This window comes from Mixophyes fleayi, chromosome 1 (assembly GCF_038048845.1).
Source record: "Mixophyes fleayi isolate aMixFle1 chromosome 1, aMixFle1.hap1, whole genome shotgun sequence".
In the NCBI taxonomy this organism is placed as follows: domain Eukaryota; kingdom Metazoa; phylum Chordata; class Amphibia; order Anura; family Limnodynastidae; genus Mixophyes; species Mixophyes fleayi.
In genome coordinates, this window is record NC_134402.1 from 4,582,063 (window position 1) to 4,600,956 (window position 18,894).

Here is an 18,894-nt window from a genome sequence, read left to right on the forward strand (position 1 = left end):
TTCCACAGCCGCCTGCCGTCACGGAGGACGGGTTTTCTGATGTGGTGCGGGATACGGTGGGTGCACTCGCTCGAACCCAGTCGAGTTCTGAATCCACCCAGCAACAAGGTCAACACCCTGGCAGCGGGAGCCAGAAAACACAGAGGTCATAAGTCATCGGATACTGGCCAACAGGCAGACGGAAAAAGACGATGAGTGTGACCTGATGTGGGCGGCAATAGCAAACAGCGTGAGCTTGGTTTATTTATAGGTTTTATGTATGGTGTGGTTACCATTGTACCGATGTTGGTAATTCCGAAAACAGTTAAACCTACAAAAAAAAATTTGCGATTTAAAAAATGCCTAGAAAACGAAGATAATGGCTTACAATAAACATGACAGTGGACGTCCTCTGCATGCTTACGCTACATACCGATTCCTCTCAATACCGGCACTTTGAAATTACGTCACTCACCATAGCCACAGCGATATCTCAGATCCTGGCATTGGCGCTTTAAACACAGAGATATCTCTGCGGCTACGGAGAGTGACGTAATATCAAAGTGCCGGTATTCGGAGGAATCGGTATGTAGCGTAAGCATGCAGAGGACGTCCACTGTCATGTTTATTGTAAGCTATTATTTTATTTCTGTAGGCATTCTTTAAAACGCAATTTTTTGTAGGTTTAACGGATGTCCTTATAGTGGTAGTCATTAATACGACTACCACCGTTATGTATTTGTGTTGTTTTTTTTATATTTGAAGTTCATTTTCTATGTTTATTAAAAATAAAAAAAGTGTTTAAAATCTGTGTATTCCTTTCACCTACCTTCATATACTGTCCATGCAGAACTTGTACGATGGCCTCACAGGTCTCAGGTATGATCAGACCCAGCTTGTGGTGATATTGCTGTGCTGTATATAAGCTCAGACGATGTCCTTCCTGTGGCCAAAAATCTCAGTGTACCAACCAGTCTCTGCTCAGCAGATGAGGGTCTCCTAAAACGGGCGTCCTCCCTCTGGATCAGGTGGGAGACAAGCTGGAGCAACTCTTGGAATGTTGGTTCATTCATCCTCAGGAAATTCCTGAAGTCATCACGAATATTCCCCCATGTCTCCTGTACCAAGGACTCTGCTCTTAGCAACCAATCCTTGGTCCAACAACTGAAACTTTTGCTTTGACTTTTTCTCCTGTTTAATGTTTGTAGCGTTGTCAAAATTGTGATAAGTAAACAAACACACAATTTTCTTTTATATTATCACCATAAAACTGTTCTGGGAACCCAATGTAAACTGTACACAAAGCAATAAATGGCGATGAAACCATTTCCTGGATGTTTGTGTGTGTGGTGAGATATCTACAGTGTGTACGGAGTCTCGATCTTCTCAGCAGATGGTTATGAGACAAAGATCACAGATCTGATGGTAAACCGTGTAGGTGTGTACACATGAATCGGATTGTTCACCCGGACTTTCAATTGTTGGTAAAATTGTTACTGAAATGGCATCTGAAGTAAGATTACATAGGTGTGTACCCATCTTAAGAGGCGTCATCCAAAGGTGTTCCACATTTATACGCTCTTTCTTTGCACAAGGGGTGTAAATTGAGAACACAAAGCACTTGTCTCACATGATCCCCTACAGCCGCTCGGGTTTCTACAACAAAGGCCATGGTGTCTCGCCAAAATCAAAAACGGTACTTTGGCTAAAAGAGAGTGGGGGGGTGTGACCCATATGTACATTGTGGAAATAATAATTCACAATAATCCATATTATCACTATATGTATTCTTTATATACATTAACTTATTAACAAGCACAGAAATTATTATGTTTTAATACTTGCACTTTAAGTATTTATTTACTTATCTTAAGCAAGGTCTACATGACAAACAAAACAATACATTTTGTGGTCAATATCATAAAATGAATAGCAGGATGAGGGCTGAAGTACAGGAATAAGGAGTATAGACAGGATGAGGGGTAGAAATAGAAAAATGTCAGCATAATAAGTCTGATAAAGCCAGATAGAGAAATAGCGGGACACCTGGTCAATGTCTAAATAAAACGTGGAATTTTACCAAAAGTGCTGAAACAAACATTAAACGTCATTAAGAAGGATTTTGATTGGTTTAAGGAGATCATTATGTCATTTCGGGTATAAAAGATTTGTATACTAAAAATAGACTCTGTATCTTAGAAAATCTCAGAATCTGAAAACCTTTATGACATTCAAGCTGTAACCTGTACCGAATAAACATCTATATCGCATCAAAGACTATTCATCGCTTTCAATCAATATCGTTCCAATACAGCAACAACTTAGTACGTTAAACTACAGGTATGCTCACAAAGTCCGCTGATAACACAAGACAAAGATTTAACCCCCACCCCTGCTCCCATCGCAGGACCAGCTTTGATTTGTGTCGGACCATCCTCCTTCCTGCTATTTATCAAAGGATCCTGGGAAAAAAAACATTCTCACAAGTTTCCGTGAACGCAAAATGGTAAACGCGGTCCAACGGAGGGCACTGCGCTACTGGCGTTAGCATTATCTGAAAAATCGCATTGTCGCTCAATCTATATTTGATTATATAGGAATGTACAAGATCCACGTATGTCCGTCACTTAACAATACAATATCCAACAGTCGGAATGAAGGTGGGACAAGGTTTTAGTTTAGAGTTTCAAACTAATCCCTTCCATGGCCGAGATGTGTGTAATACACGGCCGCTAAATACAAATCTATACGTGAGCTTCCCGTAGCACAAGTTACAATCTAGGACACTGTTTCTGACCACAGTGCCAACGATTTCCCTCCGTTACAAACACAATGCGGATGAACTCGGGAGTGAATCTTATTTGTCTTTGTTCACTACACGGTCAGTGGACCAGAGGTCAGACACAGCGAGGCAAACATGGAGGGAAGCTCTAATAATATCATATTAACTGACTAAACACACACCAAAAGCTGGATCTGGTGCCAGCGCTACACTGAGGTAGATCCGGCCATTTGCTAATGTCACATGACACGGTTTATACGTATATATATATTATACTATATCATCCAGCATTATTAAAGTCTGACGTAGTGCACACATACAGTGGACACGAGGGTAAGTCAGACTGGTGAACACTCATAGGCTCCATCATACTCTCGGACCGCGCAAGTTACAAAGCGCCCCACACCGGCTTCTTCTCACACGATTATAAACACGTTATACCTGTATCCAGCAACGCTGTCATTCTTCTGTCCCAACCCCAAAACAATACACACAGATAACAAGGACAGGTCAATTAGGGGAGCTTCTGGCAAAAATAATGCTGTAAATATGTAACATTTTATCCATAAACCCCCCTCACACACAAACAATACCTTATATCTATGTTTAATTTGTACTTACACAATATCTTGTCCACCCTGCTCCTCCAGGTGCTGAGCAAATAAACTATACACACAGACTGTAACTGTTACATCGTCACCCGTTACATCGTCACCCGTTACATTGTCACCCGTCACATCGTCACCAGTTACATCGTCACCCGTCACATCGTCACATCGTCACCCGTCACATCATTACCTGTTGCTGTTGTACAACTCTCATTAAAATTGAAGTACCCCGGAGGTAAGTTACCGACCAACACAGGATTGTCATCGACAAAGGATGAGGTAGCTGCAATTAAAAAATATCTGCATATAATTTTCAGAGAGAGCAGCGGTATAAGAGGCCCGACCCAACGCAGAGGGAGAGAGGGGACAGCGCCAGGACACGGCGTGTTAGGGCAGAGGGGGGGACAGCGCCAGGACACGGCGTGTTAGGGCAGAGGGGGGGACAGCGCCAGGACACGGCGTGTTAGGGCAGAGGGGGGGACAGCGCCAGGACACGGCGTGTTAGGGCAGAGGGGGGGACAGCGCCAGGACACGGCGTGTTAGGGCAGAGGGGGGGACAGCGCCAGGACACGGCGTGTTAGGGCAGAGGGGGGGACAGCGCCAGGACACGGCGTGTTAGGGCAGAGGGGGGGACAGCGCCAGGACACGGCGTGTTAGGGCAGAGGGGGGGACAGCGCCAGGACACGGCGTGTTAGGGCAGAGGGGGGGACAGCGCCAGGACACGGCGTGTTAGGGCAGAGGGGGGACAGCGCCAGGACACGGCGTGTTAGGGCAGAGGGGGGACAGCGCCAGGACACGGCGTGTTAGGGCAGAGGGGGGGACAGCGCCAAGACACGGCGTGTTAGGGCAGAGGGGGGGACAGCGCCAAGACACGGCGTGTTAGGGCAGAGGGGGGGACAGCGCCAAGACACGGCGTGTTAGGGCAGAGGGGGGGACAGCGCCAAGACACGGCGTGTTAGGGCAGAGGGGGGACAGCGCCAGGACACGGCGTGTTAGGGCAGAGGGGGGGACAGCGCCAGGACACGGCGTGTTAGGGCAGAGGGGGGGACAGCGCCAGGACACGGCGTGTTAGGGCAGAGGGGGGGACAGCGCCAGGACACGGCGTGTTAGGGCAGAGGGGGGGACAGCGCCAGGACACGGCGTGTTAGGGCAGAGGGGGGGACAGCGCCAGGACACGGCGTGTTAGGGCAGAGGGGGGGACAGCGCCAGGACACGGCGTGTTAGGGCAGAGGGGGGGACAGCGCCAGGACACGGCGTGTTAGGGCAGAGGGGGGGACAGCGCCAGGACACGGCGTGTTAGGGCAGAGGGGGGGACAGCGCCAGGACACGGCGTGTTAGGGCAGAGGGGGGGACAGCGCCAGGACACGGCGTGTTAGGGCAGAGGGGGGGACAGCGCCAGGACACGGCGTGTTAGGGCAGAGGGGGGGACAGCGCCAGGACACGGCGTGTTAGGGCAGAGGGGGGGACAGCGCCAGGACACGGCGTGTTAGGGCAGAGGGGGGGACAGCGCCAGGACACGGCGTGTTAGGGCAGAGGGGGGGACAGCGCCAGGACACGGCGTGTTAGGGCAGAGGGGGGGACAGCGCCAGGACACGGCGTGTTAGGGCAGAGGGGGGGACAGCGCCAGGACACGGCGTGTTAGGGCAGAGGGGGGGGACAGCGCCAGGACACGGCGTGTTAGGGCAGAGGGGGGGACAGCGCCAGGACACGGCGTGTTAGGGCAGAGGGGGGGACAGCGCCAGGACACGGCGTGTTAGGGCAGAGGGGGGGACAGCGCCAGGACACGGCGTGTTAGGGCAGAGGGGGGGACAGCGCCAGGACACGGCGTGTTAGGGCAGAGGGGGGGACAGCGCCAGGACACGGCGTGTTAGGGCAGAGGGGGGGACAGCGCCAGGACACGGCGTGTTAGGGCAGAGGGGGGGACAGCGCCAGGACACGGCGTGTTAGGGCAGAGGGGGGGACAGCGCCAGGACACGGCGTGTTAGGGCAGAGGGGGGGACAGCGCCAGGACACGGCGTGTTAGGGCAGAGGGGGGGACAGCGCCAGGACACGGCGTGTTAGGGCAGAGGGGGGGACAGCGCCAGGACACGGCGTGTTAGGGCAGAGGGGGGGACAGCGCCAGGACACGGCGTGTTAGGGCAGAGGGGGGGACAGCGCCAGGACACGGCGTGTTAGGGCAGAGGGGGGGACAGCGCCAGGACACGGCGTGTTAGGGCAGAGGGGGGACAGCGCCAGGACACGGCGTGTTAGGGCAGAGGGGGGGACAGCGCCAGGACACGGCGTGTTAGGGCACCGAGTGATTGGAGGAGCACACCGAGTGATTGGAGGAGCACACCGAGTGATTGGAGGAGCACACCGAGTGATTGGAGGAGCACACCGAGTGATTGGAGGAGCACACCGAGTGATTGGAGGAGCACACCGAGTGATTGGAGGAGCACACCGAGTGATTGGAGGAGCACACCGAGTGATTGGAGGAGCACACCGAGTGATTGGAGGAGCACACCGAGTGATTGGAGGAGCACACCGAGTGATTGGAGGAGCACACCGAGTGATTGGAGGAGCACACCGAGTGATTGGAGGAGCACACCGAGTGATTGGAGGAGCACACCGAGTGATTGGAGGAGCACACCGAGTGATTGGAGGAGCACACCGAGTGATTGGAGGAGCACACCGAGTGATTGGAGGAGCACACCGAGTGATTGGAGGAGCACACCGAGTGATTGGAGGAGCACACCGAGTGATTGGAGGAGCACACCGAGTGATTGGAGGAGCACACCGAGTGATTGGAGGAGCACACCGAGTGATTGGAGGAGCACACCGAGTGATTGGAGGAGCACACCGAGTGATTAGAGGAGCACACCGAGTGATTAGAGGAGCACACCGAGTGATTAGAGGAGCACACCGAGTGATTAGAGGAGCACACCGAGTGATTAGAGGAGCACACCGAGTGATTAGAGGAGCACACCGAGTGATTAGAGGAGCACACCGAGTGATTAGAGGAGCACACCGAGTGATTAGAGGAGCACACCGAGTGATTAGAGGAGCACACCGAGTGATTAGAGGAGCACACCGAGTGATTAGAGGAGCACACCGAGTGATTAGAGGAGCACACCGAGTGATTAGAGGAGCACACCGAGTGATTAGAGGAGCACACCGAGTGATTAGTGGAGCACACCGAGTGATTAGTGGAGCAGGGCAAGGTGGGGACTGGAAAGAGTGATTTATGACTGAACACCAACATCCTGAAGAATTTTGTTCTCACCATTTGATCGAATACAATGGTCATCAAAATTGAAGTATCCAGGAAGGAATGGTCCTGTCGGAGGAGCTGAAAAGAAAGCAGCTAGTTTTACTGGAAATATGTTGTGTAGCATTCAGAGAGGAGTAACAATAGAGCATCAATACTAACCAGGAGCCATGTTACCACCATTGAAAGTCGTGTACCCAGGAATGTACTCTGCAACTAGAGAAGGAAATCGGTTTATGAGCAGAACTGGACAAGTGACCACCCCACACCACCCTTTTCACTGCCATCAAACCAGCCACATGTAACACTGCATCCCAACCAGTCAGACTGCCAGATATGGCACTACATCCAGCTATATGTGACCAGGCAAATGTGCCCGCGCAACCAAGCTAACTGCACGTGACCTCATAACCCAACCGCCCAGCAGCAAGTGACCGCACAACACCACCAACTGCAGGTGACCTCATAACCCAACCGCCCAGCAGCAAGTGACCGCACAACGCCACCAACTGCAGGTGACCTCATAACCCAACCGCCCAGCAGCAAGTGACCGCGCAACGCCACCAACTGCACGTGACCTCATAACCCAACCGCCCAGCAGCAAGTGACCTCACAACGCCACCAACTGCACGTGACCTCATAACCCAACCGCCCAGCAGCAAGTGACCTCACAACGCCACCAACTGCAGGTGACCTCATAACCCAACCACCCAGCCACATGTGGCACCCCAACCCAAAATATAACTAGGCAAACGTCAGACTGCCAGATATGGCACTGCGTTCAGCTATATGTGACCAGCCGCAAACGACCGTGCAACGCCACCAACTGCACGTGACCTCATAACCCAACCAACCATCCAGCCACATGAGGCAAAGTAATCTGAAATATATAACCAGGCAAACGTGAACCAGGAAAGCCAACCAGTCAGCCACATGTGACTCCGCAAATCAGCCGCAACCCAACTAGCTACACCCGACATTGCAACCCAACCACAGCGAGTCAATATCAGTAGTAGTTTAACCCCAACTATTGCGACGTCTATAATGGTGGCCAAACATGTACCCTTGTTTTCTTTACAATGTTGCTAATATTATGGTCACTACATTATAATTGCCTCCTAACAGTGGGTAAATATGTTCATCCACCCCACATGACATTGTAATAGTTGAGCTGTGTAACCAGTGGATTATGGAGACTAGAATATGGAGCCTAACCCCGATAGTGATAGGCTGAGTGTCCAGTGTGATTTGGGAATCATTGAAGGCTTTTTCCAGAGGGGTATAAGCATCACCTTGAGCAAGTAATTGAGGTAGCTTGTGGATAAGATGGTGTTGGGAAAAAAACCTTTCCCACGATTACTAAGATGGAGGACAACTGATGAGAGTGCTCTTCATTGCACAGAAACGCGTAAAGGTTTATATAGACGTCTCACTATTAGACTGCCATGAAAGACAGCTAAAGAGAAAGCTGTTCCTTTAATACTCCAAATAAGAGGCTGGATGACATTGGTCTAAAACGACTTCTCTACAGTAGACTAATGAATGACGTCCCGCATGGAGGATAATCTGAAATTGATTTTTCACCTGATCATCAGCTGAACTGGAAGCTGCCTATCGGTCAGTGAGCTGCAGACGCTGGAGTATACCAGCGGTCTGTGCTCTCATAGCGGATAACAGTGATCCACATTGTAATAAGATGAACTGGAAGCTGCCTATCGGTCAGTGAGCTGCAGACGCTGGAGCATACCACCGGTCTGTGTCGTCATAGCGGATAACAGTGATCCACATTGTAATAAGATGAACTGGAAGCTGCCTATCGGTCAGTGAGCTGCAGACGCTGGAGTATACCAGCGGTCTGTGCCGTCATAGCGGATAACAGTGATCCACATTGTAATAAGGTATTTACACTGTGGAAATCGGAACTATTGAATTCATACTCATGCCGTTTGGACACAGAATAAGAAAATCCTTATATTAAGGTAGAGATACAATTAATTTAGAGGATTGCACAGTGAGTGACATATAACATGTATGTTTCCTAATACACATACGGTAATTCGGATACAACATATTATATCTCTACTGAATGCAGCAACTTCCCTCTATTAAACTGGGGAACAAGCACTGATAGACATTACATCCATTAATCAGTCGGAGAGACTTTTTACTTATTCAACAATGTACATCAGTTTTTATATTAGGTCGTTCAATTTTTTAATATATATGATGTGAAATAAATGTGTTTAAATACATAAAGGAGTTGTGACATTATATATTTTTTTTAGATTCTTATATTCAGAATATGTAACTAAATAAGAGCTGCTCTGTCAAACACTGAAGCTGTCAGGTGGAGGACAGGTCCGCACGTCACTCATTTTCGGAAGTGTTTTTAACAAATTTATTCTAAAAACATGTCCGAGGCCAGTGAACTATATAGTGGAATAGATTTCGTTACAAAGTACCTGAACCTGCTTAATAGGAATGCTGATCTTTTGTGGAATTTCTTAATATTAAAATATATAACTGAAATATCCCTTAGTAGCCCAGCTCTTTAGATGGACCTCTGGGTCCATGTTTGGTACAGACAAGGAGATTAGCGGATCACCTGCATAAAGATGGCCGTGGAGAGCCGTAGAGGACTTGAGGCACCGTACGGAAGGGTATAGTTGAAGAAATGGTGATCGCTACAACATTATGGCGCAAAGGATTCCGAAACGCCTCCAGGGCATCCGCTCACCTTCTGCCGTCTTGGTCTCGGGTACCTCCACGCCCCAGGCCTGGGCGATGTGGGTCAGCAGGATCTGGGTGTACTTGCGATGTGCCAGCTGGTTCCAGTGGGTAGCGTCTCTACATCTGGAGTGCAGTTCCAAGCGGAAGTGGTAATGCATGTCCAACACGTCCATTTTGTGGAAGTTGGCCAAAGTGGCGCTGTAGAAATTGCCCGCAACAATGTCCCATCGAAGGTTGGTCTTTGGGAGCTGAAAGATGGAGGAAGGACATGAGCTGATGGACAGACGAATTCAGCAAACAAACAGCACAAAGACGACCAACACAGACCTGATCGCACCCAACACAGACCTGATCGCACCCCAACACAGACCTGATCGCACCCCAACACAGACCTGATCGCACCCCACACAGACCTGATCGCACCCCAACACAGACCTGATCGCACCCCAACACAGACCTGATCGCACCCCAACACAGACCTGATCGCACCCCAACACAGACCTGATCGCACCCCAACACAGACCTGATCGCACCCCAACACAGACCACTCACATTGCTTTCATTGTTGAATAGGCAAAGTAAACAACTTTTATAATTTCCTTTTACCTTTCAGAAATGCAAATATTTGAAATCAAATCTGCAGTACAATTTTAATGGCAGGATGATAAGAGACTTTTACGTTGTGACTATTGCCTTTTCTCTATCCCATGATCCCCTGCACCCTATCCCAGGCTAACCCCCCCCCCCTTCATTACAAGATCCTCCCCCCGAGTTGTTGCTCATGTATTCATGAAAGTATACTTTACAATCCTGTGAATTAGCGCACATCTACACTAAGCGCAGTCCTCAGAAGCCAGCGAGCACTCTACAGCCGCTGTGATGGCCACGTGACCTGCAAGACTTAGTCACATGACGGCTGTAGATGCCGTTTGTCAAGCAATGGCCTCGCTGTACGTAGATTCACCACAGTGGTGTATGTCTGACGGCATCTGGAACATTATCAGTAAGTGCAGTTTGCGGAGATTAATAAATGCCCCATCTGAGATGTGGACCAATGACTCCACCACTGGTACAACCATTAATGTAGAATGAGGAGATGGGAAAAACGTTGCAGAAGACAGACTGGTTCCATGGAACACGTGACCAATCTCCAGTAATCATATTACAGGTCCGAGTTACCTACCTCTTGCATTTGGCCCTCTTTGTAACCCACAGGCATGGTCATGTTCCACAGAATGAGACACTCCGGACTGAGAACCTGTGTGAGCCGGTGGAACAGATTGTCCACGTTTGTTTTGTAAGCTTCCAATTGGAAGTCCTGGTACCTGCAGGAGATAGAAGGTGACAGATGAAGTTCTTCACAAGATGAAAGCAATCCTCTGGGATGAGGCGAGGGAGGGGGTTACCTGCTGATGTCCCAGATGCAGGAGTTAACGATGAGCACGTCAGGTTGGAGGCCGCTCTGGAAATCCGACAGAACGCTCTCAAGGTAGGTGGAATAGACGCGGGTCAAAAAGTAGAAACGCACAAGATGGTAGCCGGTGCGGTACTGGCGCACTTCCCGGAAACTCGTACCGTTGTGCATCTCATTCAGCTCTCCCCCCTCAACCAACGTATCGTTTGCAAACGTCTTTTCCCCCTACGGAAACACAAACACTATCTCACAATCACAGATGGATGTGTGTGACCCTCCTCCATCAGGTCACATAGGAGTGAGCCTAGGGCACCATAACTGCAGGGGGGTAATAACATTGTCTATGTTGGGTGCTGCTGGTCACTTCTCGTGGTCATTAATAAAACCTGTAATTGATCCACCAATGATCCACACTACCAATCTGAGGCTACAGAATTAGTCTGTTAGATATGGACACCCAAATATTTTGTACGCTTCACATTAATACATCGGCCCACGTGTAAATGGACCATGTATTTTTGACCAGGTGTCATGTTGGAAGAATGAGAGAGACGCTTTGTATTCAACGTTATCATTTAGGATCATTAATGCTCTTATAACTAATGTAAACTCTGATTAGAAGAGACCTGAAGAAGTCCGACCGTGTAACACAGTGGTGGTTTATCCTCACTGTAGCGGTGTAAGTGTCAGTTACCAGGCGGCACTAGTGGCAGCGTGCAGCGTATAACTTTACTCAAGACCATCTAACCCTTGTTTGACGCGTCTCGTAACGCGGTAGCAGTGTGTAATCAAGCTACAAGTATAACTCTGCCACGTCACAGGCCCACGTGGTCAGCCAGCTCACCTTCTTCTTCAGCTGAGACTCCGTCAGATATCGGTCATCTTGTAACAGTTTCACCAGATCTTTGTAAACCGTCCTCTGAACTGAAAGACAGAATGAAGTATTGTACAAGGATTACAACCGAGAATAACAATGACGTCTCCTATACCCTGATACAAAGGGAACATACGGTCCAAAATAAATCATATACACAATTAGGAATTTATTGCGAACAAATTGATAATAAACATTATTTCCATAGTGATCTGCGGGTGGTTATTTATATGTATGAGACTGGTATATTTTGCAGAACATGGTTTCAAGTTTCCTCATACAGAATATCTATTATTAATGGGTTATGTGTATGATATATATTGTTCACTGATAAGATATTTATGTTAAATAAGAATGGAGCATTGGATCGTGATCTAAGGAAATCATTCTGCTATCTTGGAATTAACAATTATATAAAGAACAATTTGTGCCAAGAATTCATAACAAACGTGTGGAATAATTAAAGGACTTCTGTGACCGGATTACTGCTCTTTATTAAGCGTCCGTAAGAACACACTCAGCTACTGCTTTCTGATGTAAGTGTCCAAAGACAGTGAAACGCGTTAAGCTGGATTTGAATGCACTACACACAACTGTACCAGTTACACTGTGCGATATGAGCGCGTAGGAGGGGGCTGTTTGTGCGGCTGGGAGATCGGAGACCAGAGGTATAACAGCTGGGCATTATAACAGAATTTCCAGCTGGTCATTATAAACAGCATTTCAACAAGACGCACAGAGGAAGCTGCGTGGCGGTCTAAGACAGACAGCTAATAGGGCATCGTGGAAACAGAGTCCGCCGAACAGAGGAGACCGCTAGTGAGCGCCATAAATATTATCTCTCTATTGGGTAGTCAAATATTCTACGAGACTGATGGAGACTGTTCATTATTTCAGCAGTGCTGATGAATATACTTATACCAACGATAGTCTCTATATAAAGCTCTCCCAAGACGACGGATATACCTCCCACCGCCTACCAGCCGTATATATTATTGTTCTTGATTGATCCAGAAGGACAAAGTGACGCGTTTCATTATATTTTATGGTTTGCAACTTTGCGATAATTGAAATTTTATGTATATTTTGTCAAACCCCAGCTGGTGGTGAGCGATTATTAATATTTTAATAAATAGTTATTGTTTCCAAAATAGCAGAATCATTATTGAAATGAGAGCGCAGTCAGTTTCTTGCGTACATGGATATCGCCCAGGACAAATCTCCGGTAAATGGAAGCTGTAGAGCCGGTCAGACAACCAAATTATCAGTTCAAATATCCGCACCTCTGACAAATGTACAGCCAAAATCTACGGCTTCTTTTCTGGCCATGTTTGTAAATCCCACCACTAAATACCAAAAGCACCCAACAGGTGTCAATGTACTCCGGCTGCACGTAGGTCAATCACCAAATGGCCAGATTGCCAACATGAATACCCGTATGTTTGGCCAAATCATAATGTCACCATGCACCATTTCCCTTACGTATGTCTCAGTAATTGGAGCATATAACACATGTTCTCGCTTACAGTACCCTTGTTCTTTGTCCCACAATCCGCTCACGATACCCTCAGATTAATCTTTGTGCTTACTAATACTCTGTGCGAGATTTCCTCCGGGTTGCCCTTCAAAGAAACAGAACACGCTATAGGTTGAACTAAAACCAACCATATGCAGAGAGGGTGGACGAGCAACAGGGGGCGGGGCTGACCTCACTGGGGACATGTCATGAGGTCATCACGGGAAGGAGATGGATTGCGGAGTACCGGGGCCCCCCTACATTAAAGTGTTCAGTGGAATGGACCGGATTTTTAGATGGAAATGAGCCCAGCATTCATACTGCAACGGTCGATCCAGACAGGTGTATAACTAAATGGTGTATCAAACCTTTACAAAGATGTATTACATGGTGATATGATATACAGTCATGGCCAAAAGTTTTGAGTATGCCACAAATATTATTTTTCACAAAGTCTGCTGCCTCAGTTTTTATGATGGCCATTTGCATATACTCCAGATTATCATGAAGAGTGATCAGATGAATTGTAATTCATTTCAAAGTCCCTCTTTGCCATGACAATGAACTTCATCCAAAAAACAACATTTTCACTGCAAAAGGAACAGCCGACATCAGATTAGTGATTCTCTTGTTAACACAGGTGAGAGTGTTGACGAGGACAAGGCTGGAGATCCCTCTGTCATGCTGATTGAGTTAGAATAACAGACTGGAAGCTTTAAAAGGAGGGTTGTGCTTGAAATCATTGTTCTTCCTCTGTTAACCATGGTTATCTGCAAGGAAACATGTGCAATCATCATTGCTTTGCACAAAAAGGGCTTCACTGGCAAGGATATTGCTGTTAGTAGACTGCACCTAAATCAACCATTTATCTGATCATCAAGAACTTCAAGGAGAGAGGTTCAATAGTTGTGAAGAAGGCTTCAGGGCACCCAAGAACGTCCAGCAAGGGCCAGGACCATCTCCTAAAGTTGATTCAGCAGCGGAATCGGGGCACCACCAGTGCAAAGCTTGCTCAGGAATGGCAGCAGGCAGGTGTGAGTGCATCTGCCTGCACAGTGAGGAGAAGACCTTTGGAGGATGGTCTGGTGTCAGGAAGGCCAGCAAAGAAGCCACTTCTCTCCAGGAAAAAAATCAGGGACATACTGATATTCTGCAAAAGGTACAGGTATTGGACTGCTGAGGACTGGGGTAAAGTCATTTTCTCTAATGAATCCTCTTTCAGATTGTTTGCGGCATGTGGAAAAACACTCGTCCGGAGAAGTAAAGGTGAGCGCTACCATCAGTCTGTGTCATGCCAACAGTAAAGCATCCTGAGACCATTCATGTGTGTGGTTGCTTCTCAGTCAAGGGAATGGGCTCACTCACAATTTTGCCTAAGAACACAGCCATGAATAAAGAATGGTACCAAAAATTCTCCAAGAGAAACTTCTCCCAACCATCCAAGAACAGTTTGGTGATGAACAATGTCTTTTCCATCATGATGGACACCTTGCCATAAGGCAAAAGTGATAATTAAGTGGCTCGGGGATCAAAACATCGAAATGTTGGGTCCATGGCCAGGAAACTCCCCAGACCTTAATCCCATTGAGAGCTTGTGGTCAATCCCCAAGAGGCGGGTGGACAAACAAACACCCACAAATTCTAACAAACTCCAAGCATTGATTAGACAAGAATGGGCGTCCATCAGTCAGTATGTGACCCAGAAGTTGATTGACAGCTGCCAGGGCGAATTGCAGAGGTCTTCAATAAGAAGGGTCAACACTGCAAATATTGACTCTTTGCATAAACTTAATGTAATTGTCAATAAAAGCCTTTGACACTAATGAAATACTAACAATAATAATAAGTAATTTTACTTCAGTATACCATAGCAAAAACACTGAAGCAGAAAACTGTGTGAAAACCAATACTTGTGTCATTCTCAGAACCTTTGGCCATGACTGTAAGTTTTTCATATCCAGCCAGCAGGACAAGGGGCTGACAGACAAAAGATTATTTTGATTCTTCAGATGGTGACTCAGTGTCAGAGATTTATAATGTATATAAAAAGATCCTAAAGATATAAATTGTTGGATGTGCACACATAGCCCCTTCGTCTAGAACCTGGAACACTTGTCCATTAGCTAGAAAGGGTGTATTAAAGATAGATTGGGTTAAAAAGAGTTCTCCACATTCCTCATCAGAATAACTCCACCCGCAGCATTCCGTAAGCAGCCGCCACGGATAGAACGAGCGGATTAGCACCGCTCCGTATACTTGTAAACGATTGAGAATGGAAAGAGAAGTACTGATTTCCGTAGAGGTGTGAAGAAACAAATATATTGGGTGGTCGGACATAGGAATTGTACTAGAACAATTTTCACAGTAAAATTTACAATCAGAACTGCAGAAAATTATACATCAGTGTATATAATAACTACTACTACTATCATCCTCCTGTGTCTGATACATATATCAGTGTATATAATAACTACTACTACTACTACTACTATCATCCTCTGTATCTGATCCATATATCAGTGTATATAATAACTACTACTACTATCATCCTCCTCTGTCTGATCCATATATCAGTGTATATAATGACTACTACTACTATCATCCTCCTGTGTCTGATCCATATATCAGTGTATATAATAACTACTACTACTATCATCCTCCTGTGTCTGATCCATATATCAGTGTATATAATAACTACTACTATCATCCTCCTGTGTCTGATCCATATATCAGTGTATATAATAACTACCACTACTATCATCCTCTGTGTCTGATCCATATATCAGTGTATATAATAACTACTACTACTACTATCATCCTCTGTGTCTGATCCATACATCAGTGTATATTATAACTACTACTGCTATCATCCTCCTGTGTCTGAGCCATATATCAGTGTATATAATAACTACTACTATCATCCTCTGTGTCTGATCCATATATCAGTGTATATAACTACTACTACTACTATCATCCTCCTGTGTCTGAGCCATATATCAGTGTATATAATAACTACTACTACTATCATCCTCTGTGTCTGATCCATACATCAGTGTATATAATAACTACTACTACTATCATCCTCCTGTGTCTGATCCATATATCAGTGTATATAATAACTATCACTACTATCATCCTCTGTGTCTGATCCATATATCAGTGTATATAATAACTACTATCATCCTCCTGTGTCTGATCCATACATCAGTGTATATAATAACTACTACTACTACTATCATCCTCCTGTGTCTGATCCATATATCAGTGTATATAATAACTACTACTACTATCATCCTCTGTGTCTGATCCATACATCAGTGTATATAATAACTACTACTACTATCATCCTCTGTGTCTGATCCATACATCAGTGTATATAATAACTACTACTACTACTATCATCCTCCTGTGTCTGATCCATATATCAGTGTATATAATAACTACTACTACTATCATCCTCCTGTGTCTGATCCATATATCAGTGTATATAATGACTACTATCATCCTCCTGTGTCTGATCCATATATCAGTGTATATAATGACTACTACTACTATCATCCTCCTGTGTCTGATCCATATATCAGTGTATATAATAACTACTACTACTATTATCCTCCTGTGTCTGATCCATATATCAGTGTATATAATAACTACTACTACTATCATCCTCCTGTGTCTGATCCATATATCAGTGTATATAATAACTACTACTACTATCATCCTCTGTGTCTGATCCATATATCAGTGTATATAATAACTACTACTACTATCATCCTGTGTCTGATCCATATATCAGTGTATATAATAACTACTACTACTACTATCATCCTCCTGTGTCTGATCCATACATCAGTGTATATACTAACTACTACTACTATCATCCTCCTGTGTCTGATCCATACATCAGTGTATATAATAACTACTACTACTATCATCCTCTGTGTCTGATCCATACATCAGTGTATATAATAACTACTACTACTATCATCCTCCTGTGTCTGATCCATACATCAGTGTATATAATAACTACTACTACTATCATCCTCTGTGTCTGATCCATATATCAGTGTATATAATAACTACTACTACTACCATCCTCTGCGTCTGATCCATATATCAGTGTATATAATAACTACTACTACTATCATCCTCTGCGTCTGATCCATATATCAGTGTATATAATAACTACTACTACTACTATCATCCTCCTGTGTCTGATCCATATATCAGTGTATATAATAACTCCTACTATCATCCTCTGTGTCTGATCCATACATCAGTGTATATAATAACTACTACTACTATCATCCTCCTGTGTCTGAGCCATATATCAGTGTATATAATAACTACTACTATCATCCTCTGTGTCTGATCCATACATCAGTGTATATAATAACTACTACTACTATCATCCTCCTGTGTCTGAGCCATATATCAGTGTATATAATAACTACTACTATCATCCTCCTGTGTCTGATCCCTATATCAGTGTATATAATAACTATCACTACTATCATCCTCTGTGTCTGATCCATACATCAGTGTATATAATAATAACTACTACTACTATCATCCTCTGTGTCTGATCCATACATCAGTGTATATAATAACTACTACTACTATCATCCTCTGTGTCTGATCCATACATCAGTGTATATAATAACTACTACTACTACTATCATCCTCCTGTGTCTGATCCATATATCAGTGTATATAATAACTACTACTACTACTATCATCCTCCTGTGTCTGATCCATATATCAGTGTATATAATGACTACTATCATCCTCCTGTGTCTGATCCATATATCAGTGTATATAATAACTACTATCACTATCATCCTCCTGTGTCTGATCCATATATCAGTGTATATAATAACTACTACTACTATCATCCTCCTGTGTCTGATCCATATATCAGTGTATATAATAACTACCACTACTATCATCCTCTGTGTCTGATCCATATATCAGTGTATATAATAACTACTACTATCATCCTCTGTGTCTGATCCATATATCAGTGTATATAATAACTACTACTACTACTATCATCCTCCTGTGTCTGATCCATACATCAGTGTATATAATAACTACTACTACTATCATCCTCCTGTGTCTGATCCATACATCAGTGTATATAATAACTACTACTACTATCATCCTCTGTCTGATCCATATATCAGTGTATATAATAACTACTACTACTACTATCATCCTCTGTCTGATCCATATATCAGTGTATATAATAACTACTACTACTTACTATCATCCTCTGTGTCTGATCCATATATCAGTGTATATAATAACTACTACTACTACTATCATCCTCCTGTGTCTGATCCATATATCAGTGTATATAATAACTACTACTATCATCCTCTGTGTCTGATCCATACATCAGTGTATATAATAACTACTACTACTATCATCCTCCTGTGTCTGAGCCATATATCAGTGTATATAATAACTACTACTATCATCCTCTGTGTCTGATCCATATATCAGTGTATATAATAACTACTACTACTATCATCCTCCTGTGTCTGAGCCATATATCAGTGTATATAATAACTACTACTACTATCATCCTCTGTGTCTGATCCATACATCAGTGTATATAATAACTACTACTACTATCATCCTCCTGTGTCTGATCCATATATCAGTGTATATAATAACTATCACTACTATCATCCTCTGTGTCTGATCCATATATCAGTGTATATAATAACTACTATCAT

The 18,894-nt window shown here is 45.1% G+C and overlaps 1 protein-coding gene across 2 annotated transcripts in view; it reads right to left on the reverse strand.

Annotated features, from left to right (window-relative positions):
- The window catches only part of LOC142099363 (PC-esterase domain-containing protein 1A-like), a 35,640-nt gene that overhangs the window by 6,681 nt on the left and 10,065 nt on the right, over positions 1–18,894 (reverse strand). Inside the window, exons 3-9 of one of the 2 annotated variants that reach the window (XM_075182787.1) lie at positions 11,605–11,684; positions 10,753–10,985; positions 10,530–10,671; positions 9,354–9,594; positions 6,779–6,832; positions 6,632–6,697; positions 3,560–3,652 (exon numbers count right to left, since the gene is read on the reverse strand). In XM_075182787.1, coding sequence (XP_075038888.1) covers positions 3,560–3,652; positions 6,632–6,697; positions 6,779–6,832; positions 9,354–9,594; positions 10,530–10,671; positions 10,753–10,985; positions 11,605–11,684 — 909 coding nt within the window. The remainder of the gene's footprint in view (positions 1–3,559; positions 3,653–6,631; positions 6,698–6,778; positions 6,833–9,353; positions 9,595–10,529; positions 10,672–10,752; positions 10,986–11,604; positions 11,685–18,894) is intronic. The other variant, XM_075182862.1, reaches the window with a different exon arrangement.